At 38.7% G+C, this 26,363-nt stretch overlaps 1 protein-coding gene across 3 annotated transcripts in view; it reads right to left on the reverse strand.

The window, feature by feature from the left end:
* LOC131432982 (relaxin receptor 2-like) overlaps window positions 1-26,363 on the reverse strand; it is a 229,806-nt gene that overhangs the window by 131,222 nt on the left and 72,221 nt on the right. For 2 of the 3 annotated variants that reach the window (XM_058599677.1, XM_058599675.1), the window contains exons 3-4: window positions 21,107-21,394; window positions 9,859-9,945 (exon numbers count right to left, since the gene is read on the reverse strand). In XM_058599677.1, coding sequence (XP_058455660.1) covers window positions 9,859-9,945; window positions 21,107-21,394 — 375 coding nt within the window. The remainder of the gene's footprint in view (window positions 1-9,858; window positions 9,946-21,106; window positions 21,395-26,363) is intronic. The other variant, XM_058599676.1, reaches the window with a different exon arrangement.

Here is a 26,363-nt window from a genome sequence, read left to right on the forward strand (position 1 = left end):
GAATATCTTTTCACAGTTGACTGTTCTGAATTTGTTATAAAAAATATTGGGGGCCACTTGAGGGCGTACGTGATCCGGAATTCCACGAATCTCTTCTCTCATGGATGTGTCGAAAAATACAGTGGAATCAGAAGTATCCAAGAATAGGACACGGTTGGGCACAAACGAAGAAGGGTTAATATTCTGAGCCATGTAATCAAAATACAAGGACATAAAACGGGTCTGAGAATTGAGCTCGACAAGCCTTTCGAAGTTTTCAATCACTTTCGGATTCAAGATTTCGCATCGGATTAGCAATCGATATGAGAGATCCCAGAATCGGTTTTTCAACGGTAAGACGCCCGCCAACACTTCGAGACTCATCGTATGAGTTGACTGCATGCAACCTAAGGAAATACGCAAGCAACGATACTGGATTCTTTCCAGCTTGATGAAATGAGTGTTCGCCGCGGATCGGAAGCAAAAGCATCCATATTCCATAACGGACAATATCGTTGTTTGGTACAACCTGATCAGGTCTCCTGGATGGGCACCCCACCACGATCCGGTTATCGTACGAAGAAAGTTGATTCTCCGTTGGCATTTTTGTTTCAGATATCTAATGTGACATCCCCAGGTGCCTTTGGAGTCGAACCAGACCCCGAGATATTTAAATGTGAAGACCTGAGCTATGGTTTCACCCCCTAGTTGAAGCTGTAATTGTGCTGGTTCTCGCTTCCTTGAAAATACAACTAGCTCAGTTTTCTCCGTAGAGAAATCGATACCCATTTGAAGAGCCCATGTCGACAAGTTGTCGAGGGTATCTTGTAATGGTCCTTGGAGATCGGCAGCTTTGCGTCCTATAATAGACACAACGCTGTCGTCGGCAAGTTGTCTTAGCGTGCAAGATGTGTTGATACATTCATCAATATTGCTTACGTAAAAATTGTATAAAAGGGGGCTTAAGCATGAGCCCTGAGGAAGACCCATGTAACTGAATCGTATTGTCGACAAATCACCATGCGCGAAATACATGTGTTTCTCGGACAATAGATTATACAAAAAGTTATTCAAAATTGGTGAAAGACCATGCTGATGCAACTTCTCAGATAGGATGTTTATGGAAACTGAGTCAAAGGCCCCCTTGATGTCGAGGAAAACTGACGCCATTTGTTCTTTACGAGCAAATGCCATTTGAATTTCTGTTGAGAGCAACGCAAGACAATCGTTCGTTCCTTTGCCCCTGCGGAAACCAAATTGTGTATCTGAAAGCAAGCCATTAGTCTCCACCCAATTGTCAAGACGAAAGAGAATCATTTTTTCGAACAATTTCCGGATGCAGGAAAGCATAGCAATCGGCCGATACGAATTGTGATCGGAGGCTGGTTTTCCTGGTTTTTGGATGGCGATCACTCGCACTTGTCTCCAGTCGTGTGGGACAATATTACCCGTAAGAAACTTGTTAAATAAATTCAACAAGCGCCTTTTCGCAGGGTCAGGGAGATTTTTCAACAAGTTGAATTTAATTCTGTCTAGCCCCGGGGCTTTATTGTTACACGACAAGAGTGCGAGTGAGAACTCTACCATCGAAAACGGTGTTTCGTTTGTATTTGATGTCGCGGCGCGGGTGGTCTTCTGTTCCGGAACAGAGTCTGGGCATACTTTTTTAGCGAAATCGAATATCCAGCGGTTGGAATATTCCTCGCTTTCATTCGTGGCGTTTTGGTTGCGCATTCGTCGGGCTGTGTTCCAAAGAGTGCTCATCGATGTTTCTTTTGATAATCCTTCAACAAACCGTCGCCAATAACCAAGTTTTTTTGCTTTGACTAAGTTCTTCATTTGCTTGTCAAACGCCGCGTAATTCCGATAATTATCGGGTGTTCCATTTTTTCTGAACTTTTTGAACGCTGAAGATCTTTCCGCGTTCAGTGATGAGCACTCTTTGTCCCACCACAGGTTAGGAGGACGGATGTTGGTTTTCGCGCCAGGTACACGTTTCGTCTGAGCTTGAGTCGCGGTGTCGAGAATCAAGCCAGCCAACAACGTGTACTCTTCCTCCGGAGGAAGTTCTTGTGTTGATTCTAGTTTCTCAGATATCGAATTTGCGTAGTATTTCCAATCAATATTTCGTGTGAGGTCATACGAAACATTGATTGTCTCCGATGGTCTTAATCCGTAGGCGATTGAAATTACGATAGGTAGATGGTCGCTACCGTGGGGATCGGGGATCACCTTCCACGTGCAATCCAACCGTAGCGAGGTCGAGCATAAGGATAAATCCAGCGCGCTTGGTCTTGCTGGTGGTGCGGGAATCCGTGTCATTTCTCCGGTATTCAAAATAGTCATATTGAAGTTATCGCAAAGATCATAGATCGCGGTTGATCTGTTGTCATCATGAAGACAACCCCATCCCGCACCGTGAGAGTTAAAGTCTCCTAAAACTAACGTCGGTGCGGGAAGAAGTTGCATGATACTGCTGAGCCAGTGGTACCCAACTGAGGCTCTAGGGGGAATGTAGATGGAAGCAATGCAAAGGTCCTTGCCTTTCATTGTGACATGACATGCGACAACTTCAATACCTGGTATCGATGGGAGGTTAATTCGATAGAAGGAATAGCACTTTTTGATCCCCAAAAGTACTCCTCCGTAGGGATCGTCTCGATCCAGGCGAATAATGTTAAAATCGTGGAAGTTCAGGGAAACATCAGAAGTTAGCCAAGTTTCGCACAATGCAAATGCGTCACATTTCAGATTATTCACAAGAATTTTAAAAGAATCTATTTTTGGGATGATACTTCTACAATTCCACTGTAAAACAGTGATTGAATCCGTGACCTCGGTGGATGAGTTAGCCATCGAAGGATACGATCGCTGAAAGAAGGGGCCATTTTGCAGTCAACTGCTTCAAAAAAGTTCTAACTGTAGGTATCAAAGCCATAAACAGGCTTTTAAGAGGATCAGAAATATTGAAGGTGTTAAAAATCCAGTCCACAACATCAGAGAATTTTATGAGCCCAGCACCCAGCTGGTTCTCTGTTGGGTTTTCAGGGGCACTTGGGGATTTTGGTGTCCCGGGAAGTGGTGGGAATTCCTTCTCAGAATTGAGTTTTCCGAGACCAGGAACTGTTTGCTTCGGAGCTTTGTCTCCACTACTTCTAAACATAAATGTTGGAGGCCCATTGGAAGACAACTTCGTACCCTTACTAGGGAGCTTAGGAGAGGATTTGTTTACTCTTTTCCTATAGCTATGAGGGGCCGCTGAAGATGTACCTTCTAATGGGTCGTCAAAATCGCTCTCGTCAGTTGACAAGCAGGTATAGATGTTCGTTGATTGCTTAGGGGGGGTGGCACTCTTGAGCATGTCAGCAAAGGAACGCTTGGAGTGTTCCTTCAGGGAACGTTTCAAACCATCCTTGCGCACTTTGTACGCGGGACATGCCATCAGGTCATGCGAACCCTCCTTACAGTAAAGACACTTTGCAGTACCCTTACCGCAGGAGCCATCCGCATGAGCCTCCCCACAATTAGCACAACGGGGCTTATTGCTGCAATGGGACGCTGTGTGTCCCAGTTGCTTGCAGTTGGTGCAGTTCATGATACGTGGAACATAGAGACGAACAGGGAGGCGAACTCGGTCCAGGAGGACGTAGTTAGGTAAAGCCGAGCCAGCGAATGTCACCCGATACGAGTCTGATTGGGGGTATGATTTGGTACCATCCCCCGCGATCGACACTGAATGCAATCGCTTGCAATCCAGTATCTTTACGTTCTTAAGTAGGGGGTTTTTAAAGCAACCCATCCCGTACTTAAGAACGTCATCGCAAGTCAAACTGGCATCGGTGACAACGCCGTCAATTTCGACTTCACGAGCTGGGATGTACACACGGTATTCCCGCGTGAAAAGCTCACCCTGAACGATCTCGTTAGCCTGTTTTGAGCTGGTTAACGAGACCCTAAGCTTGTCCGGGCGTACTTTGTCAATACTCTTGACAGTAGAGTATCGCTTCGACAGCTCTCGCGATATATGGAGACAATTTAATTTTTTTCCATTTAATTTGGGCCGGAAATAAACCGTGTACGGTCCGGCCGGGAGTGCAAGTCCGTCGGGATAGCTCTTAATGCGAGTTTTGCTATCGACAGTTGTCTCCATTTTATCATCTGGTGGGTCAGGGTTTGTCATGGCACGGAATTGTATCCGCACGGGTTAGAAATCTGGGATACCACCAGATAATTTCAAGGACAGAAAAAAAGGAAAAGAGAATGATACTTAGCTTAATAATGGATAGCCACCAATGCCTGGCCTTGGCTAATCGGTGTGCTACGAAACTCGGCCGCTGGGGCCACGCGTTGGTTGAATTGTTGTTGTATCTGTGTGCCAAAAACCTCTAAGAGGAAAAAAAGCACACAGCACCGGGTCACGACACTACTCCAAATGTTCACTATTCAAAGTCTATACACTGCACTATTGTATTATGTATGAAAACCTCTCAGCGGAACGAGCACCATTGTCTATTATACAATAACGGTACAATGTCGATTGTCCGATCGCTTTATCACACACGGCACTGGTTTTCAGCGTTTCGCAGTTCACAAAAGCACGTCTGTTCGCTCGGAAGGTTGAAACGGCAATGATTTTTTTTTTTTTTTTTTTTTTTTTTTTTTTTTTTTTTTTTTTTTTTTTTTTTTTATTTAAAAGATATTTTATTCAGGCCTATTTGCGTACAAGCTTCACGTGGCCGATTTATCTGAGTTTTTGGTTTTTTTTTGTATTGGATCTCGTTGTCACCCTTTTTCTAGGGGGAGAGGAACTTCCATTTTCCTCCTGTGAGGATTGAGGGGCAGTTTGTTCGCGGTTCGTCTCGTCATTCATTGCCGTGGTATTGTTGTTGATTTCGTTGCTAGTTGCTGTAGATGCGCCTTGTTGTACGTTGGTTGCAGTTGCTGGTTGGTTAGATGGTAAGCTGTTAATTGCAGCTTGTGTACATTGTTCTATAGGGGATACGTTGGATGGTTTCGTTGAAGGGGATGCTTCACTGTTGTTGGTGACTGTCACAGGAGTACTGGAGTTGCTTGGGGTTGGTGTGAAGGAAGCACCGTTGTTTTGGTGTAGTTGTTTCCTTATCCAGTTTATCACATGGCTTACCGTAGTGAACATCTTTTTGGCAATATTGACATGGGGCCATCTGATTGTCATAGGTAACAGGTGAATTGCACGGGATTCTTGTATCCTGACCGAATGTCACATAAGAAGGTATAGCCTTCTTCAAGCGCATGCGTAACAAACGTACGCCATTTAGAATACCGGGGAAAAAATCCTTCCACTTTTCTTTTTCGATAGAGAGAATCTCTCCGTATTGGGACATAGTTTTGCGAATATAAGGATCGATGACGCTTGAGGGAAGATCATGTACACGCACTTCTACAGCACTATCTTCCATATATACTGGAATGTTGTACTTGATATTTTCATGCTCCACATAGTGCACATTATTATTGTCTTTAGCGAATTGAATTGCATCCAACTCTTTATAGAACTGGATATAAACAACATTATTAGTCATTGCATTGAAGTAAATGCACACGTTTAATGTCAAGATGCATTTGCTCCTTAAGCAAACCTTCAAGTTCTCGTATCGAAGGTCGAATTTTGCACTGCCTGAAGTCAACAACAATTGTATTCTTTCGTGTCGGCGGTAGCTTTTGTTCGTTTGGTTCACTCATTTCGAGGTCGTTCTATTGTTCACTACACAATACTGTACTTGGTTTCTTCTGTCTCGAACGTAAGCGGTTTTGTTTTATCGACTGACTTGGATGAGATGAGAAAGCGAACTGCAGTTATACTTTGAAAATCAGTTTGAAAAAGACGCCGATTTTTGCCAAAAAATCATCTTCTCGGGTGAGGCACATTTTCATCTCGGCAGATATGTTAATAAGCAAAATTGTCGCATCTGGGGAACGGAAAATCCGCACGTTATCATGAAGAAGCCGATGCGTCCTCAGAGAGTGACTGTTTGGTGCGGATTTTGGTCTGGCGGCATCATTGGGCCATTTTTCTTCGAAAATGAGATAGGAGTCGCCGCCACGATCAACGGCGGGCGCTACCGCGCACTGATTAGCGATTGGTTCTTCCCGTTACTTGACACCATTTGGTTCCAACAAGACGGCGCTCCATGCCACACAGCCAACGCTACGATCGATCTTCTGCGCACAGTCTTCGAAGATCGAATTATCAGTCGAAATTCGAATGTCGTTTGGCCGCCTCGGAGCTATGATTTGAAGCCGTTAGACTATTATCTTTGGGGGCCTGTCAAAGATAAGTGTTATGTGGACAAGCTAGAGACAATTCAAGCCTTGAAGGACAACATTCGTGCAGCCATAGCTGAAATAAAGCTGCATACAATCGAAAATGTACTAAAAAACTAGACCGACCGTATGGCGTACTGCAAGGCCAACCGAGGCAGCCATTTGAATGAAATTATATTCCACAATTAACCGGAAGGATTGTACTTTAATATGAAAAAAATAAATTTTGAAATCGGATGAACCGTTTGTGTTTTATTGCATGTTTAAAAAAAAGTTACATGGCGGACCCTGTATAGTAGCAGTTCTTCAAAGAGAATTTAGGGAGTTATATAAGCCGTCACATTTCACAAATGAACGTCAAAGCAAAAGGAACATGACAGTTCGCTTGTTTTGGCAATAATTTCTGAATCGTAAATATTAACTATAATATATTTTAATTTTTGCTGTTATATAACGAGTCTACTAAGGTCTTTTTTTGCGTATGCGGGTTTTACGCTTGTTTTGTTGCGGTGATTTTCGTAGCTACGTGGTATATTTTTACGCGGATTCCCAAAGTTACGAAATTCTTTTTAATGGGTTTTCTGATGTAACCTCTTTTTTTCACACGAATTCCCAAAGTTACGCGGATTTCCGAAGATAGGCGTTTTTTTACGCAGATTTTTGAGGTTATGTGGTTTTTTTTGCGAGGATAGTTACGTGGTTCTTTTTATTTTAATTTCCGAAGCAACGTGTTTACTTTCCACACGAATTTCCAGAGCTATGCGAGTTTCTGAATCTACGAGAAATTTCAAACGCAGATTCAAAAAATTATGCGATTTCTTCTAACGCCAATTTCCAACGTGGGACGTTTAATTGTACACAGATTTCCAAAATTACATGTTGTGTTTTACGCGGATTTCTAAAGTTACGTGATTCTTTTTCTGGGAATTTTTAAAGCTAAGCGCGTTTTTAAAGAGGATTTTCGACACCACGAGTTTTTTACACGGATTTCCGTAGATGGGTAGTTTTTCAGCGCGAATTTAAGAAGTTGTTCAATTTCAAATTTTTCGAATTTACGCGTTTTGTTCATCAAACGCAGATTTACGCAGTTACGCGAGTTTTTCTCTATCACGGATTCTCGAAGTTATGCGAATTTCCAAATATAAATGGTTTTTAAGCACGAATTTCAGAAGTTACTCAATCGCATTTACGCGGATTTCCAAAATTACTCAGTTTTTTAACGTGGATCTTCGAACATATTTGATTTGTTTTACGCGGATTTTCTGAAGCTATGCAAATTTTCGAAATAACGCACTTTTTTGTGCGGATTTCCGAAGATTTCCAAAATTAAACGATCTTTTAACTTTGTACGCAGACTCCCGAAGTTATGTGTTTTATTTTACGCAGATTTCCGTAGTTACGCGATTCATCTCATGTGAGTTTGAAATTACGCATTTTTCACACGCATAGCTAGACCCATTTTCAGACAAATTGTTCGGAGAGTAAAAAAATGGAATGACAAACGAAAACTGAAATGAGAACCTTCCTTTCACGATTCTGGCTGGAGAGAATTTTTATTATCGAGTTGATGTTCATGTCTATTCATTCGAACTTGCTCACTACCAATAGTGAAGACAATGAAGCAGGTAGACTACTTGGAACTTGAAACGATCATTCAATTGGCGATGAATTCTAGGAGCTTCAATTGAGTATGACAGCAAAAGTCATACTGACAGATATGCAGACAGCCAATGGCCATAAATATCATTTTCATTCAATAATATTGGATATAAAATGAAATTTTACCGCACTAGTCATGAGTAGCTTTCAAACAAACCAAAGATAGTCAAATCGTTTAAACTTTTTAATTTGATGGCTCGGATGAAACCTCTATCCATTTTACTCTTCATCTTTCGCTTAAACCCCTTTATTTTTTAGGGAACTGAAATTCAACTCACCATCATTGTTTTTATGTTGAAAACCAAAAATTGAAGGCGGTTAAAAAACCCCACATCGGCTGCTTTTTGAAGGACGAATCTTACAAAAGTAAACAAATCGAGATTCTCTCACCTACCAATAAATGCTTCAAAATCCTACAATTTTGCCAAAAATTTAGGATTCTACTAAAATCTTAATCTTAGTAATACAAAGAACTATAAAGGGCGAAACTGTCATTCCATTTGTTTACGTAAGTTTCGCCCTCCGTGTTCCATGTCAACAAACAGGGCGATACCTCAATTGCTAGTAACGAAGGGCGAAACTATTTATTTTTTTTATTTTGGATGGTTTCCGGAGCTTCACTACTGGAGATAGTAAATGAGACAATAAAAAATTACCCGCAGATTTTTCTTAGTCGCGAAAACGAACGAATTTGACGAAAAATGCATTTCATAATTAACACAGGATGCATAAAAGTAAACAAATCGAAAAAGGGCGAAAGTCTTTTAATGTTGATTTATTCAGTGGATATAGAAGGAAACTGGTAAAATTTGCGTGCATTTTAAAAATAAACCAACAGTTCATCGAGTAATCAAAAATTGATCTGAGAATATACGATAATTTCTAAAAAGGATTTGAAACCAAAGTCGAAACAAACATTCATCGACGTTTTTCTCCATTTGCTGTCAATGTTAGATTCGCCCTTCTTTGAAAAACAGCTGACATGCCATCATTGTATTATCACAAACCTAAAAATATTTGGCTATGTACATGCCAGTTTCATTCATGTGAATGTTGATTTTTGGTTTCTACTTTAAATCACTACCCACGGGAAACAGTTAAAAAGTTTTAACGGTTTAATAGTAATTAAAGAATCCATTACGATTTTTATAGAAGGAAAAAAAATTTCCCCATGAGCGTTAAGGGCTGAGGCCTGTGTGTTTTAGAGGACTATTTTCACGCTTCAAATCTGATTTTCTCAGAAACGGTGACGAATATCAAAAAACCCAACTGACAATCTCTTAGAAAATTAGTTTAGAATATTCTGTGAAAATTTCAGAATGATTCATTGTCTTTAGGCGGTCGGGAAAGTCTTTTTTCTGAGGGAAAAATTGCATAGCTGAAAACGCCGTCTTTCAACTTGTTCATTGAATATCTCGCCTTCAAAAGCATGGATAAAAATGAAGTGAATGTAATTTTTGTGAACGTAAGTGGATTTCTATGGCGGCGCTATTTTAGTTCCCTGGTAACGTAACGAAACATGAGAGAGAAATAAAATCGGCTCAAAAAGGCTGCCAAACAAGCGGTAACTTACTTGGATTTTATTTAATGTAGTCAAACTTGTAACCGAAAATATCAAAACTTTCTTGGCCACCCAGTAGGTCGCGTAAAACCACGTGGCTCGCTGTGCGCGGAAATTTCCATCGAATTATTAGATATAGTCGCATTTTCTATACTTTTCTGTCCACTGTGCAACGGACCGAGCAACATCAGCCGGCAAAATGTCGCATCGTGTGGACAGTAAAGCTCTCAACCGAAACTGAAAAAAGTTCACATTGGCATCCGGATATTCATTGACACAAGTCGAGAAATGAGATAGAGAGGGAGAGAGATGAAAAAAAAATCCACAGCATCAGCTGATCGATTAATCAAACTTACCACAGGAAGTGAACGGCAGATGGTCGTTCAGGGCAGCCGGACGCTTGCGGAAAAAGTGATCCCAAAAGGATGAGTCGACTTCATCATCTGCGAAAGAAAGGTACAAAACAAAAACGGGAAATCAGTGTTTCAGTGGGTCACACGCCATAACTGCTGTCAGGAATCACAACCTCTGTTATGATAAATCATACACTTTTTGCTGTTATTTTTCACCAAAAATTAATTACAGAAACAACGACATTGCTGTTATGTTTAGTGTCTTTTTTACGTGAGAATCGTCATCAACTGTGGTGAGGTGGTTGGTAAAATACCCTCTCAGCAAGCGTTGAGCGCTCGTGGAACGATATACTGCACGATATATTCATTCAGTTTGCTGGATCGGTTTGTTGTTGTTTTTTTTCTTACAAAAATAGTGTGAAAATTAGATGTTACCTTCATATAGAAAGAAAAATTATTGTTATTCTACGTGAAGTAGAAGTATTGTACAGGTATGCAGTGTTAGTTCAAAAAAAATAAGTAGAAAAAACTTCAGAAATTCTCCAATAAAACTAGTCCAACGAGGCTCCAACTGCTCATATTAAAAATGGCTAAACGATTAACCTCTATCTGCCGGAATTGTTGAACGAAAAAAATGGCATTCGGTTCAACGGTCTGTTTCAAAATCGGCAAACGAAGGACCCATGTTGGCCTCTCGTTGAACGATTGATTGGACTTTCATTGGACCAACAAAAGACCACCGTTGAACGATTTTTTTCTAATAGGGTATCTTCTTTGTTAGGGTCACCGGCAAGCGAAGTTTTCATAGATACCACAAAAACAAATGCACCAGTAGTGACACCATTAGCAGGTAATACTGCCAAGATAATCAATCTTTGGGTAGTCTTGGAAAACACAAATACTGCGATGTGATCACAGACTAACAGACAGGACACTCAAATTAGATTCTTCAATCATTTTAACGGTCATTTCGAATATTCCTTTATTTGGGACAATACTCACATGTGTCATGATGGCGCCATGTTACCCTATCAAAAACATCCTGTCTGTCATCTAGACTGTGTTGATTTTTTTCATTTACCGACAGAGTTGCCATTCAAACAGAATTACCTGTAATGTATTGATTTGTATACGTCCATGCGAATTTCATGCAGGATACAGATTTAATACAAATTGCCAAAACTATATACATAATTGTGCCTATTTCTCATCCTCCAACGCAAGACAAAATCGAACCCGTTTTGTTACAATATTTACTTGCTTCTGGTCTGCCGCCACTTAACTTCTGGTGAAAACTACCAACACAATAAAAAATAGTCTAGATGAACAACGTTGAGTCAAATAAATGGTTACCTTCCAACATCGCGAAAAAGTTAAATATTTTATCAACGTAATCGAATACTTTATTGTGACGATTCATTTTCAAATATTTTGATGAAATCAGGCATCCCTGCAAGCAGCTGATCGATGTTGACAAACGAGGGGAAACCAACTAGTAAAAAAACTTTTACATAACACAAGGGGCGTACAGATAGTAAATATTTCGCGCAGTACAATATAGATGGAGCTAGTGCATCACGAAAAATTATTTTTTATAAGAATTTACTCATACTGTCATGTCTGTTAGTCTGTGATGTGATTTCAATGTATTGATGTTTCCCCATGGGACTAGAGGACTACGACTTTCGAATATTAATCATCAGACCTGTTTGGATCTTTAAATTGAATGAATTTTCTACAGAAATTCAAGGAGGCTCAATTTCTTTCTGATTTTTAGCAAATCTGCTGTCACACAGAATATGATTGACAAATGAATTTCGATTTGTGTTTCAATCTATGCACTGTCCAGCAGCCAACAAATGAATGTCTGCAACCAGAAATTAGCTGTAATAAACAACAAATCATTTGCAGCTGCTACCGCCGGGAAGCACTGATTTTAGTCATCGATAAACCCATAATCTTATGGTTCCCCGAGAGTGAGCAAGCAGCAAACTAAATTCCATCTTCAAGCAGCTACCGAGAAACTACCGGTTTTAGTATTGATTCCAGACGGAATCCGGTCTCAGCTTTGGTCGAATTTGGGTAGCTGCCAACTTGAAAACGACGAGATTCCGCAGAGATAAAGTTGTGATGGCGTCGATTCGATGCAAAATTGGTAGCATCCGGTAAACAGCTTAATTTTACAATAATATGACAGTATCCACATTACATAAACACAATAAAAAATATCAAAAAATCTTATTTGGCATGCCAAAATAATTCCACCTAAGAAGAATCGCAACACAGACGAAACTTGAGTCTAGACTAACCGTTAATCTTGTTCCTATTGAATTATAGTGTTGTCTAAAATGCGAAGTATAATTTTCTGTCTAAATTAATATGATCATTGTGACGTATCATAGCGTGATTGATGCAGAAACAAGTGTACAACAGGAGAAAATTATTATAAAAAGTATTAAACATCGGATTTTGAATCTTTCGAGCAACGCATAACACAAATCTAAATGATTGAGGCCTATTTACAAGAATATATTTTCTCCAAAAATCTTTGTGCTGGTTCAAGGACGCGCAGTTTTTATTTCGTGTTCTCAGTCACATGAGAATTTTAAAATAATTAAGGTCACGATGGATAGAAACCAGCAAAAAAGATATGTAACAGTATTGGTGAAACCATTTTTTTCAATGCAGTAATGATAAGGAGTGTATCGAAAATAAGCTATCCATATACATTTGTTTTGTACGCATGTATTTGTGATGGTTTTTTATGCTCAGATCACAGCATGCTGTGCGTTTAGCTGTCAGCTTTCGTTTGTTTACGTTTGTGCGGTTGAAATTCTGCGTTTTCAAAATGTCGCGTATTCAAAAGGAAGTGAAAATTAAGGTTCTCTGGACACATGGCAAAGTGAGAAGGGTATTACTATGCGAAAATTGACGAAGCGGTTTGGAATTTATCATGCCAGTGTTGAAGCCATCATTAATAAGTTTGGGGAACAATACTCTTTGGATGAGCTACCAGGAAGAGGCAGAAAACCCGGTTCCTCCAACCTGAAACTGGACCAGAAAGTGGTATGTCTAATCATGAAGAACAAATCAATTTCAATACGTGATTTGGCCAAAAAACCAGGAACGAGTGTTGAAATGATCCAGCGTATCAAGAGGCAAATCACCTGAAGACCTACAAGAAGCAAAAAATCTCGAAACAAAGTGTAGAACAGAAGAAGCGAGCAGCAACAAGGGTCCGGAAATTGTATTCGCGTCTTTTTGTTTTTTAGTGTCTGGGTGCATGCGTTTTGATGGACGATGAGACTTATGTAAAGGAGGACTCAAAAACCCTTCCAGGTTCACAATACTTAACTGTCGTCGTTGGGGAGGATGTAAGCGATGCGGACAGGTCGATTCAAAAAGAAGAATTCGGTCGAAAGGTACTGGTATGGTAAGCAATATGTTCCTGTGTTTTAAAGTCAATTTTTTTCACACTACCGGAACTATAAATGCAGAAATCTATCGATCTGAGTGTCTCCAGAACAGATTGCTGCCTTTATATAAGAAGCATAGTACACCTCCACTCTTTTGGCCGGATTTTGCGTCGGCTCACTACGCCAAAACCACTCTCAATTGGCTTGCGGAAAAGGGTATAAATTTATCGTTTTTATCATAATTTGGAAGAAAAATTTGTGGATAGCTTATTTTCGATACACTCTTTAAGTATAGCTAAGGGCTCATGCTGGAAGGCTATCCATTTGCCAGTCACCGTTTCGTTCGTAAATGAAAATCCCAGTATGCACACAACCCCGTCGAAAAATCAATCCAATTGTATGCGTACAATATTGAAGTAATGCTTTCAAATCAAGTTAAATATGTCAGTTCCATCAACAAGTCACCGAAATACAAGCGCTTCAAATTAGGTCTGAAAAATCTATAATCGAACTTTCTAAATTTTCTGCTAGATACTGGAGAATCAAAATCAACAGCTAATTGATACTCAATATACTCAAAGGAACACGGTGTGCAGGGGCGGCAAATATGGGGGGGGGCTGATCACTTTTTACCCCTCCAAAAGATGACCATGCCCTTCCAATATTTTGGCAACTGGAATAAATATTTGAAAACTTGCCAGAAATATCTTATGATGTCATATTTTAATCGTTCATATTTCATAACAAAGTTACTAAAATTTTTAAACTAATTTACTACAATGTTAAATGTACTATACTGTTCCACTTTCGAATATTGGTTATTACTGAAATAGTAAGGAAAATGTTTGTCATTGTGTCACAACATTCGGAAGAGAAACTAAACTAGCTTACTTGGTTGCTTTTTGTCGACTGAATATGAATTACTTTACTATGGCGCGCCTTTTCAAAACTTACCCTCTGAGAGAGTGATAAGTTTTTGATTGTGAATATCTCCTGTTGTATCTAATGAATCAACATAATTCTTGCTACATGCCATCGGAAATATGATCACAATTTTATGATAAAATTTTCAGTTGTGTGACAAATCTCAAATAGTTCAAAATTAAACTTTTCTGAAATGTTTGGTATAAACGAGTATCAAAGAGGATAATTCATAAGGCGCGTTCGCCTTTCTCGTATTTTGAAAGCTCATAGCTCAGTGTTCTGTGGAAGGATTTATATAATCTAACTACCATTAGAATCGAAAATTTTGAACTAGAACGTGTATTGCAACAACATTGAAGTTTTTCAATAGTACACTATTGACAAACCTGTTTGATTTAATCCATGACAGCACCAGCCAATCAGAACGCGAGATGTCTGCATCTGCGAACAGGAAAAGGAATTTTTGCAAAGGGGCTGTCCGTACATCGCTGCCAGTAGCAGGTATAAAATGAAATGTGATGTGAGAAATAGCGTCATTTAAGTTAAAGCAGCTACTCTGAACGTACGAGACTTCGTCAGCACGATGGCACCGAAAACCGGTAGAATGGCAGCCAAAAAGTCCAGCAAGGCCCATTCAAAGCACTTTTAATGTGGAACACATTTTTGTTTTCTATATAGCGATGCAAACTAGAAACTCAAGAAAAATACACGTAGAAATGTGGTCAGGTTTTGAACAATTACAACTCAGTCAATTTTGTATTAATTATTAATATTATGTCACCATTTGATTGGAAATATTTCTACGTATCGATTTGAATGTTCATAGCCATGTATTTTTAATTTTATATCATTGAAATGTTGATTAATAGCTAGCAGTGTCCTATTTTGGCTGCAAAAAATCTCCGGCATACCGGATTTCTCTGCCATAGTCGAAGGTTTTGAAGGAGTAAGCGATATATCAAAGGGAAAGCAGCGCTCTGATTGGTCAATCGAAGCAAAAGCAAAGCTGTTGGAAGCACGCGAATCTACAAATAGAAGCGAAATTATAGCTAACATTTCAGTCTTATGCGTAGCTTGCTAGAGGTAGGTTGTTGCGACTTACCCTCCAACCAACCAGCAATTGCAACCAATGCACAACAAGGTGCATCTACAGCAACTAGCAACGAAAAGAAGACGGAAATCGACAACAATACCATCGATGCGGCAATGGAAGACGAGACGAACCACGAACTAAGTGCCCCAATCCTCGCAGGGGGGAAATGGAAGCTCCTCTCCCCCTAGAAAAAGGGTGACAACGAGATCCAACTCAAAAAAAAATATTTAAAAAATCGGCTCAATCGGCTAAAAGTTTGTACGCAAATAGGCCTGAATAAAAATATCTTTTAAATAAAAAAAATATAACAAATTGTCAGAACAAAGGTTTCCACTTGATTTGCGCATTCTACTTTCTAGGCGTATCAGAACTGGCTAAACTTAAAGCAATCTTAAATATTTCTTTATCACAGTGATGTGGTCATCCTGAAAAGGGCGGGGTTTTTGTTCAACTCCTCGTCATTACGGATGGTCAGGTGCAGATGGCGAGGGATGATTCTCGTTTTCTTGTTGTCACGGGCAGCGTTACCGGCCAATTCCAACACTTCGGCAGCCAAGTACTCCATCACTGTCACCAGAGAAACCGGTGCACCGGTACCGACTCGCTCGGCGTAGTTTCCCTTCCGGATGGATTCTGCCAACTGGGAACTGCAGACCAGCACGGTTCGAGTGGGACTTTGCCTTGCCCTTAACTGTTCCTCCTGTGTGTGTGTTTCTGCGTAAAAATTCCATGAGATACTGTTACAACTAGACAGTCAATTCAGTATTACTGGCTGCCGCTCTACTAACTCTCTCTTTTATGTCGTCTCACTGTTTCCCTTTCTGTGAACAGAAAAAGGAATTTTGTCTTGTCGAAGGGGCTGTCCGTACACCGCTGCCAGTAGCTGGTATAAAACGAAATGTCATGTGAGAAATGGCATCATTTAAGTTAAAGCAGCTACTCTGAACGCACGAGACACCGTCTGGCATTGAAAACCAGTGGAAAGGAAGCCAAAAATTCCAGCAAGGCCCATTCAAAGCACTTTTCAGTGCTTTTCAGAAAATTCAAAGCACTTTTCAATGCTAAAGATCATCATAAAGAACTAGTTGAATTTTGTCGCTTTCCTACCATTTTCTGAGCAACTGTTGCCGAAACAAGACACACACGAGAACCATCTCAGATCTTGTTGATTGTGACAATTCAAGGCACTTTTTAGTACCACAGATAATCATTAAGAGTTAATTAAACTTTCATTATTTCCTACCAAAAGATTCATCAAGATGGAAATTAAAATTATTTGTACCGTCACTAACACATTCAATTACGAACGGCAATGCGAAAGCGAAAGTGATGATGTTGAACACATCTTTATACTAGTATGGGGTCGTGTGAAAATATGCCATGCGAAACAGTGTTGCCATATATACAGATTAATCTTTAATATTATTATTTTTATTATTATTATTATTATTATTATTATTAATATTATTATTATCATTATTATTATTATTATTATTATTATTATTATTTTTATTATTATTATTATTATTATTATTATTATTATTATTATTATTATTATTATTATTATTATTATTATTATTATTATTATTATTATTATTATTACCCACCCGCCTTTTTTTTGTGCCCCACATACTTAAAACAGATTCTCGAGCTCGGCAGATTAGATCGGCAACACGAAATTTTACTAATCGTTATGCTCTTTTCCGAAATTCGTAAATGTAATATTCTGATATCTCGGTAAAGCGCGTTCTTCTGCCGAAGTTTGGAAAAATATTTAGCTGAGCTTGTCAGTAAACAACAAATATACCGAAATCAGCAAATCCATTTGCCGAGATTTCGAACTGAAACTCGGTGAGACACTTGTCATTTAATATCTCTTATCGAATTTGCAAAACACCACTTAGCCATTGCTGGTGGAGCGGGAAAATATATATATTGGATGCAGGAAAGAGATTCTTATATTTCTTGAAAAGGTAAGTGAAATAAAAAACTCTGCTGTTCATATATACTTACAAAAGTCTTCTTATTTCCAGAGCACTGGTAATAATTGTCTTTAACCGTGGTGTTTTCTTTCGTGTACTGCATTAAAATAGACATTAAAAAACACCCCCTTTTCTCAACAGTAGCTTTAGTGATATATATTATATACGATAGGAAAAATTTCATTTCATTTAATACAATAAAGAAAAATCATTTCTACGTTCGATTACTGATGACTCGGCAATTCATTATTCGTTCATAATCGCTTTTGCCGAGCTAACAGGAGAATTGCTGCTGACAAGTTCGGCAATAATTGACAGTTAACAAATTTGGTATTACGATTTATTAATTTTTAGTTGGTTTGACGTAAAGCTGTATTGCCGAGAAGCTCAGTAATTATTATTTTGCCGAGATGATTACCGAGCACTCGGCTGTGCAAATTTCGGCATTTTTTGCCGAGATTCAGCAATAAAATTTAAGTGTGCGCCAATATTTCATGGAACTTGCCGCCCCTGACGGTGTGGATCAGGCAGAAAATGGCATCCACACATCGCACACAATGCAAAAGCGATTTTTTTGCAAGCAAATGGGTATTTGGAAATTCCCTTTTGTGCGATAGTTCGTAAGGTCAAAAGGATGACATCATTATGGCAAGCTCTGTATGACTCGTGAAAACATAAGCCAATTCAAATCGACTTTTCAATGGTATCCCGATCAACAGAGCATAACAGGATTCTATTAAAATTATATATGATCTTAATATTTATATCTCATTATGCTATAAATATGATTCTAAATCAGAAGCAAACATTCAGATTTTATTAAGATTATAGCAAGTCCAGATATTATATTAAGGGCCGTTATATTTCAGATAAAACTATACTAGAGAATTGAGAAAAAAGAGCTCAAACACTTTTGTCGATCATGTTTTTGACTTTCAACCCGAAAAATGCTATACTTCAACAAAGAGCAGTAACAAACATATTTTCCTGAAAATGCTTTTGAAAACAATAATTTGATATTTGATATTTGATTTCGAAATGACGAAAAAAAAATTTAAATTTGAGAACGTTCCTAAGTAACTCCTACTTAAATTGTGTAAAGTTTTTATTCAAATCTTAATTTTATGTTGAAAATAAATATTCTTCAAGATGATTTTTCGCTTTTTCTCTTACGTACAAAGAAAGGTAAGGCAAAAGCTTCAAATCTCGACTAATAAATATTGGAAAAAGTGGATTATTGGTGACCGATTTTTGTTTCCGAAATCACAGAGTGATAAGTGTATAAAATTTCAAAACTTATTCAAAAGTGACGCTGCAATAAACGAAAAACAAATTCTAAACTGGACTCAACACCTAAATCTAAACTCAGTCCCTGGTCCCTCCCTAAATCAAAAACAGATATATAATTATTTAGAAGGTCTCAGACATGTGTTACACAAATTACAAGACAGTAAACGTGATTAAATGTAATGCAATATCTGTTCCAATGGAAAAGTTTGAAGTATAACACCTGTAACAGGCACACAAAGAATTAGGTACATGAGCAATCTCCAGTAAAATAATTCTTTTATCTTTGGGCCCCTCCCGAAAAGAAATCCTGGGTACGGGCCTTAATCATGAATCAGACAAAAACGATTTATCGCACTATAAAACCTTTGATTTGAAAAGTTCAATCTATCCATATCTGATAAATTTATGATTGCCTCATTTCATAGTACTTTGATTACTTCCAATTTGGAACCATGAGCTGGGATTCGAAATTTGCAATTTAGAGTTTAAAGCAGGGGTTCCCAAACTATTTTGGGCCATGGACCCCTTTACTAAAATTAACATAGGCCTCAGACCCCCATCAACAAATTCCCTTGAAATTCAATTTCTTGCTTTTTTAATATTGATGTAAAATACTTACATATTTCTGCGGTTGGTCAAATAAACATAACTTTTTAGCGTAAATATTTCAAATTACAACTTATATCAAACAATAGGGGGTCGATTTCTAGACCTCGTCGACCCCCATAGTCAGTTTTCGTTTACGTCGACCCCCGCAAAAAGGATGTCGACCCCAAGGGGTCTATATCGACCACTTTGGGAACCCCTGGTTTGAAGCAACCGACCCACATTATGAGATTTTCCATTTGAATCATTTTTCTGTGAGTCAATCTAGGTAGATATTTAACAATCAAACCGGAATAAAAGTTCAATTCTCGGTTAATTTTTCAAAAGGGCGTATAAGCAAGTGACTTTTTCTCTTTTTTTTTAAATAACTATTCATGTATTTGATGGTTTTTGAACATTACTTGCTGGACTTCTGGCAGCGGATATCGCAAACTAATGTGACTAAGTAATTGGTTGATGATCAGTCATAAAAACTTGCTATTCGAATCAATGTTATATACACTTCTTCTAATTTTTCACTGTCTTTCAAACGAATTTTTATTCTAATATAAATTTACGAAAATCGATTCAGTCATCTCCGAGAAAATGAAGATAACATTTTATTCAAATATGCCCGCCAATACACACATACACATACGAAACACACACACACACACAGAGAACCGACAGAAAATTCACTATTTCAACTGAACGAGCGAACTGATTCGAATGTTATTGGAAAGTCGGCCCTCTTGCTACAAAGAATAAAAAACTGAAACTATCAATTCACTAGTTAATTTCCTCAGATTCTATAAGGTAGTTTTGTTTCACTGAATTTAGTCATTTCCGTTCATTTACAACTATTCTTCAGTACCAAAAAAAAAGCTTGCTCATAGTTCTAAAATAGCCCTTTTGTCATTCATATGCCGGTTGGAAGGAAACGACGAAAGAGTGAACGAGAAGAGCGATAGACTATTTTTGTAGTAATATGGTCTTACACTAGTTATTATATGATGCCAATATATCCTTCCAACCTCAGTTGGTTCTCATGCCCCGATGCAATCGTAGCATATGTTGGCAACTCAAAACTTCCCGGTTTGGAACCAGTCGCTTAATTGTGCATGACTTTTTTATGGCAAATCAAATCGCCAAAAGGTATGCAATTTCATCTCACTTCGCGAAATCTAGTTTTAGAATTGCACGGTAAAGCCTTTCCCCCCAGAAAATGAGCAATAACAGCTTATAATTCGTACTAAATTTGTAACTAATTTAGATATAATATTGATATTTACATATCAAGGTTTGTAACAATTTTGTTATCACCTAGGTTAAATTGAGATATAATGTTTGTTATTTTAACTATTGACGAGGCCAAGATTATGACTAATTTAGATAGAAAAAACAAAACAACCCCAGATACAATTTTGTTCTCCCTTGTTGATCGGGATACTATTGAAATACTTAAGCGACGTTGCCTAATATGTTTAAGTTGAATGGTTCTGAATCTATTTATAGTTAAATTATATAAATCCATCAAAAAATAACTACGTTACAAGCCTTCAAAATTAGGACAGGAAATGCTCATAACGAAAAACAAACTAAAAAATAACTAAAGGCCAGTTAATTTGCAATAGCTAAAATTTAAGCATGGATAAAATGTTTCTTTTTCATACTGAAAACCATGAAAAAAACGCACAGTTGGATTGTCACATACATTCTAGCTTGACCATTTTTTTTATCGAAATACCCTTTACAAATTACTTTTGAGCAGCCAATGTTTGCTCTGAAAGATGTCGGATGTCGCGACTTTCAACTCTAAAATAAACAATGTAACGAACCATCAATATTACTTGTGATGAGTATTAATTGAGCGATTCAAACAATGGCAAGATGGATCGTTTCAAAAGTTTTAAACAAAGTCCGATCGATTTGAAAAATAGTTCCATCCAAGTTAGACTCACCGCAATCCCGTTCATCGGAACCATCGTCGCAGTCTGCCGTCCCGTCGCAGTTCCGTCTCTGCTCGATACAGTGCAGCGTGCTGTTGCACCGGAAGAAACCATCCTCACAGCGAAAATGCACTTGCAACAGTTTTTCCTCCGTGAATATCGCGGTTCCGTCGGCCATCGCCACACCGGCGGTGCTCTTCCCGTCGGCGTCGTTACCGCTGCCATGACTATGGTCTGTTTCCGGCAGGATCAGGGCGTGCAAGGAACGTGCTAGAAATAGAAACCAAAAGCCCCCGAGGACTGTGCATCAGTGATAGATCCGTGATTCTATTGATACTGGGTCACAAGGTTTGGAATGAAAAGGATACTTCAAGCGCAGAAGTGTTTACCGGTTACGATTCGATGATCCCATTCAGTGGTGGTGGTGGCTTATCGGGAGATTTAACCACTTTGCGCCCACAAATTACGTGCTATGGAAACTATGGCTAAACGGTTGGCTAAACTTCCTTACCCTGAACTGCCAGCCAGCCGGTCAGCCGATCCTAAAACATCAGTAAAGTGTAATTATGTGTACTCAGTAAGCACTGCTGCTGTTGCTGTTGCAACTTGACCAACTTGAGGCTTGGGTCTAGCGTCGGTAGTAAACAAACGGGTTTATCGCTTACTTTAACACCGGCATTGCCGCAGAAACATTTAAACACTTGCACACCCGCTATAGTTCCGCCGCTTGGGGTGCAGGTTTCAGCTTAGTTGATGGGTAGGAAATATAAACACACTCACACGCACACACACACGCGTAAACACTCACATGGATGGGTAAATATTTGATCGCTGGAGTAAATTTTTGCACAGCAAACTTGGATGTTGAAATTGCAAACACTGAACGTGATGTGGTTCTGGTTTACGATATGGATGTTCAGATTTGTGTAAAATATTGAAAACGACATCGGAGAGCGTAGTCGATTAATACTATTAAGCGATTACGGAAAGTTCATAGTTGGAAGCCACGGTCACCCCAGGAGTGGCAGCAACGGATTGTTTTTGAAGTGCTTTTCGTTGCCGGTCATTTCGTGGATCACAGATTTTTGAGAACAAAAGTCGAGTTTGGACTACTCCGACCATCCGGAATCGTGACCATGCAAGAGCTAAGCTTTCCCGTGCTAACGCGTTTGAATTTTAATTGTCGTGCTGGACCGCAAAAACGACTTTTTCCGCCAATTGCTCCGTGTGAGAACGAAACAACGACGCTCATATTGGATGCAGTCGAAGCTGACGAACAATTCTAATTCAGTGGAATATTCAGCGAATCGTTATCCTTCGAACGACTGCGGTACCAATGAGATATGAAACTATCTTCAAAGAACTGACGATGAAACGACGACCAGAATCTCCGATGTCGAATGTCACCGGTCTGGCGTACTGGAATCAAAGGGCGTGGAAAGTGCAATACATATTCTTTGATGGCTGTGGCTTGGATCTATATTAATGATTACAGCGAATCATAGTGGAAAGTCATTTGAAGTGTAGTTTCAAACGACGAACGGTTCGATCTGAAAGCATGCAAGATGAAATAGAATTTTGCTTTTAGTAAGTCAAACACAGGACTGTGCAGTGTAGCGTGCAAGTTGCGATGCAGAAAACGGTTCACATTTTGTTCACCGCCATAAGTTTGCAACCGACATACCATTAAAACAATTTCCTGGTTCTGCGCTGTTAATCGGGATTTCCATTACACGAAAATTTCATATCCTAATTCACGACGATAGTTGTTCGTTATAAAATAGCGGAAGAAGTAATCGCCACCTACAGTTTTGGCTAATCGGAATTTGAAATTAAAACGATTTCTTACATTTCTGCTTTTCTCATACAGAAAAGCAATTTAATCACTGTGAGACCCGACTTTTTAACCGAGACCTGGGGGACGAATATTGTATACCATTCAGCTCGACGAACTTAGCAAATGTTATTCAATTGTTTCGAAAATGGGTCAACCAATTTTTAACAAACTTAAAGACTGTCCCAGAAAGTATGGACGCACTTTGATTTCGCTGTAATTAATTCACAAGTGTTAGATATTCAAATTTTATTCGATATACTGATAATATTAGACTACAACAACAGAATATTATTCTCAACATTTGCTACTTGGCCATTGTAGACTAGCTGGCGCACCTTCTTGCGAACGTTCCTCATTAAATTCCGTACAGACTTCTTGGAAACAAGTTTTGACACTTCTTCCAATTTTTTTCGAACTGTTGAATGATTTCGGCTGCCGAGACATGTTTCCTGCGATGTGCCTTCGTTAATGCCCAAAATTCTTCAATTGGTCGAAGTTGTGGGCAATTTGGTGGATTCATGTCTTTTTGGACGAAAGTGACATTTTTTGTAGTAAACCATTCTACCGTTGATTTCGAGTAGTGGCAAGAAGCAAGATCTGGCCAGAAGACAACAGGATCCTTGTGGCTTCGAGTCATGGGTAGAAGTCGTTTTTGTAAACATTCCTTGATGTAAATTTCGCTGTTCATTGAAGCAGGTGATGAAGGGTTTCGAAATCTTACCGCAGCTACAAATTGCTTGCCAGACCATAGCTTTCTTACCAAATTTTTCGACTTCAATCGATGTCTCGGACTGGTTGAACACTTGCCCTTCTCGCACCGTATAATATTGTGGTCCCGGCAAGGATTTGTAATCGAGTTTCTCGTAGGTTTCGTCGTCCATGATTATGCAGTTCAAATTTCCAGCAAGAATCGTATTGTACAGCTTTCGAACCCTCGGCCTGATCGATACTTCTTGTTTCGGACTACGTTTTGGTTGTTTCTGCTTCTTATAGGTTCGAAGATTCAAACGTTCTTTTTTGGCCACGTTTCGAACCGAAACCTCCTTCTTTTGCTCGAACGCCTTCAGTATACGTTTATCCAAAGAGGGTTAGCAGGACCTCTTTTTCGATCCGTTTTCGATTTATCCTCCAAGGTGTTATCCTCACCGAATTTCCTGATTGCATTTCGCACGGATTTTTCACTTACTCCTCCCATTTTTGCTATCTTTCTCAGTGACAGTCCGCGTTCTGAGCACCATTTGTACACAATTTTTCGACGTTGTTCTGCTGAAAGTCCACGCCTTTCGAAACAAACTAATGACAACGAATAAACAACTGCACAAGTGGTTAGAGAAGAGTGTAAACAACAGGACGCAGCCATAAAAGATGACAGATTCTGAACCATTGCGAAATGGCAGCGGTTTTTTTTATTGCGTCCATATTTTCTGGGACAGTTTTTAGATTCATGAAAGGACTTGCAATCTCATTCAATATTCAAGAAGATGGCTAAACCGATTTTTACCAACTGAGAGGTCTTTAGAAACGCGCACTCAATTTTCTCGGAAACTTCTCGACCGACTTTTCTCAAACCCAGATGCAAATAAAAGGTCTTGAAATTCTTTGAAAAGTCCCCGAAAAACATATCCAGATCTGACTTCCGGTTCCAGTATTACAGCGCGATAAGTGGAAAATTTTCAATTTCATGAGTTTTTTACGCAAGCGACGGCGAAACGAGGTGCCAATTTGTATAAAACTTACTGGTAAATTCATCTAGTTGGCAGAAGTGTTTTAGCTGATTTTTCAAATATTATTTTAATTTCCAAGGAATGGGAATCAATTCCCAATGTGGAGTAAGGCGAATTAAGCGAAAATATGAAAAAATCGTTTATTGAAACGGATATGACAAATAGATATCAGAAAATGACATTTGAGTTCCTTTCGGAATCCAATATGGCGACTTTTGGTTTATCGAATTTCCTTGAAAACTCTAACAGTACAGGGTATTCTCGGAACGAATTGCAAAAATGTCCATACTGTGATAGTTATTAACGAATATCAATAAACCGGAAGTCGCCATCTTGGTTTTTCTAATACCTCAAAAATCATTTTCCGAAATCTATTTTTTTAACGTTCCAAAAATACTTATATTGTAGTAGTTTCCATAGAATATATATGAGCCGATATTCAAAAATCTCTTTTTACGAAGTAGGCTCGTAAAAAAGTTTTCGTTATTTGGGATTTAGTTCGAAAAAAAAGATTGCGTTATTTGGGATTTGGGTCGTTAAAAGGTGGGTGGGTAATGTCGGAGATATAACTGGATGTCGTGGCAGATTCCTTAACACTTCCGAATATCGATTAGTTGATCAATTGTATGAATTATGCAAGCATTCCCCTTTTTCTTTTTCTACTAGAATTTGAAACGATGCACCTAAACTAAAGTTCAGATTAAACATTCTGAAACTGAAATAAAAACTTATAAAATAACCAGTGTAGTTCTTTATAATAAAAATTCAGATTAATCAGTATACGTGGCAACCCTGATTCGCACGGCATATTTCCAAACGACACCCATACTAGTATAAAGATGTGTTCTACATCAATACTTCCATTTTCGCATTGCGTGAGTCGTAATTGAATGTTTGCACCGTCACTAAAACTTTGTCTACCTCTATTTTTAAATCTGATGCTTTTGGTACGAAAGAGAAAATTCAATTAATTCTTTATGATGATCTGTAGCACTGAAAAGTGCTTTGAATTGTTACGACCATCACTATCTGCATTTAGATCCGAGATGGTTCATTGCGTGCTCACGGATGACTTGAGCTGGCAGGCTTCTGGTGTGGTTTCGCTGTGTGATCAGCCCGATGTTACCCTCGTGTGTGTCTTGCTTTTATAATCGTTACTCACAAAATGGTAGAAAAAGCTCTTTTTGCATAAATATCTGTTTATTAATCTTATTTTTGTGTATTACATCAACGTTTTACAGTACAAGTGTTTTGACCCTTTGGCCTTTCATCTTTATTGTATTCATCTTTATCTTGTATTGTATACGAATCGTTATTAATAATAGGTGTTTTAGTTACTCTTGATACATACTAATGTTTAATCATAATATTTATTTTAATTATTTATAAAATGTCTACCTACTTATAACTATCCCTAACCTAATACGTACAAATTTTGAATTATTTGTATTTCAGAGATTGAGCACCTCTCTTCAAATTTCGTGCAGTATTGCTCGAATTTTTGTTCTAGTATATCCAGTGAGGCCATCTCATGTACTTCACTAGTCCTTGTCCAAGGGGGTAGATTTAGAATCATCTTTAAGATCTTACTTTGAATGCGCTGAAGCCTTAGTTTGTGTGTTCGTGCACAGCCCCGCCAAACAGGGACTGCGTATTCAATTGCGGGGTAGATGATTTGTTTATAGACAGCCATCTTATTCTTCAGGCA

The sequence above is a fragment of the Malaya genurostris genome, chromosome 2 (genome assembly GCF_030247185.1).
Source record: "Malaya genurostris strain Urasoe2022 chromosome 2, Malgen_1.1, whole genome shotgun sequence".
Lineage (NCBI taxonomy): Eukaryota > Metazoa > Arthropoda > Insecta > Diptera > Culicidae > Malaya > Malaya genurostris.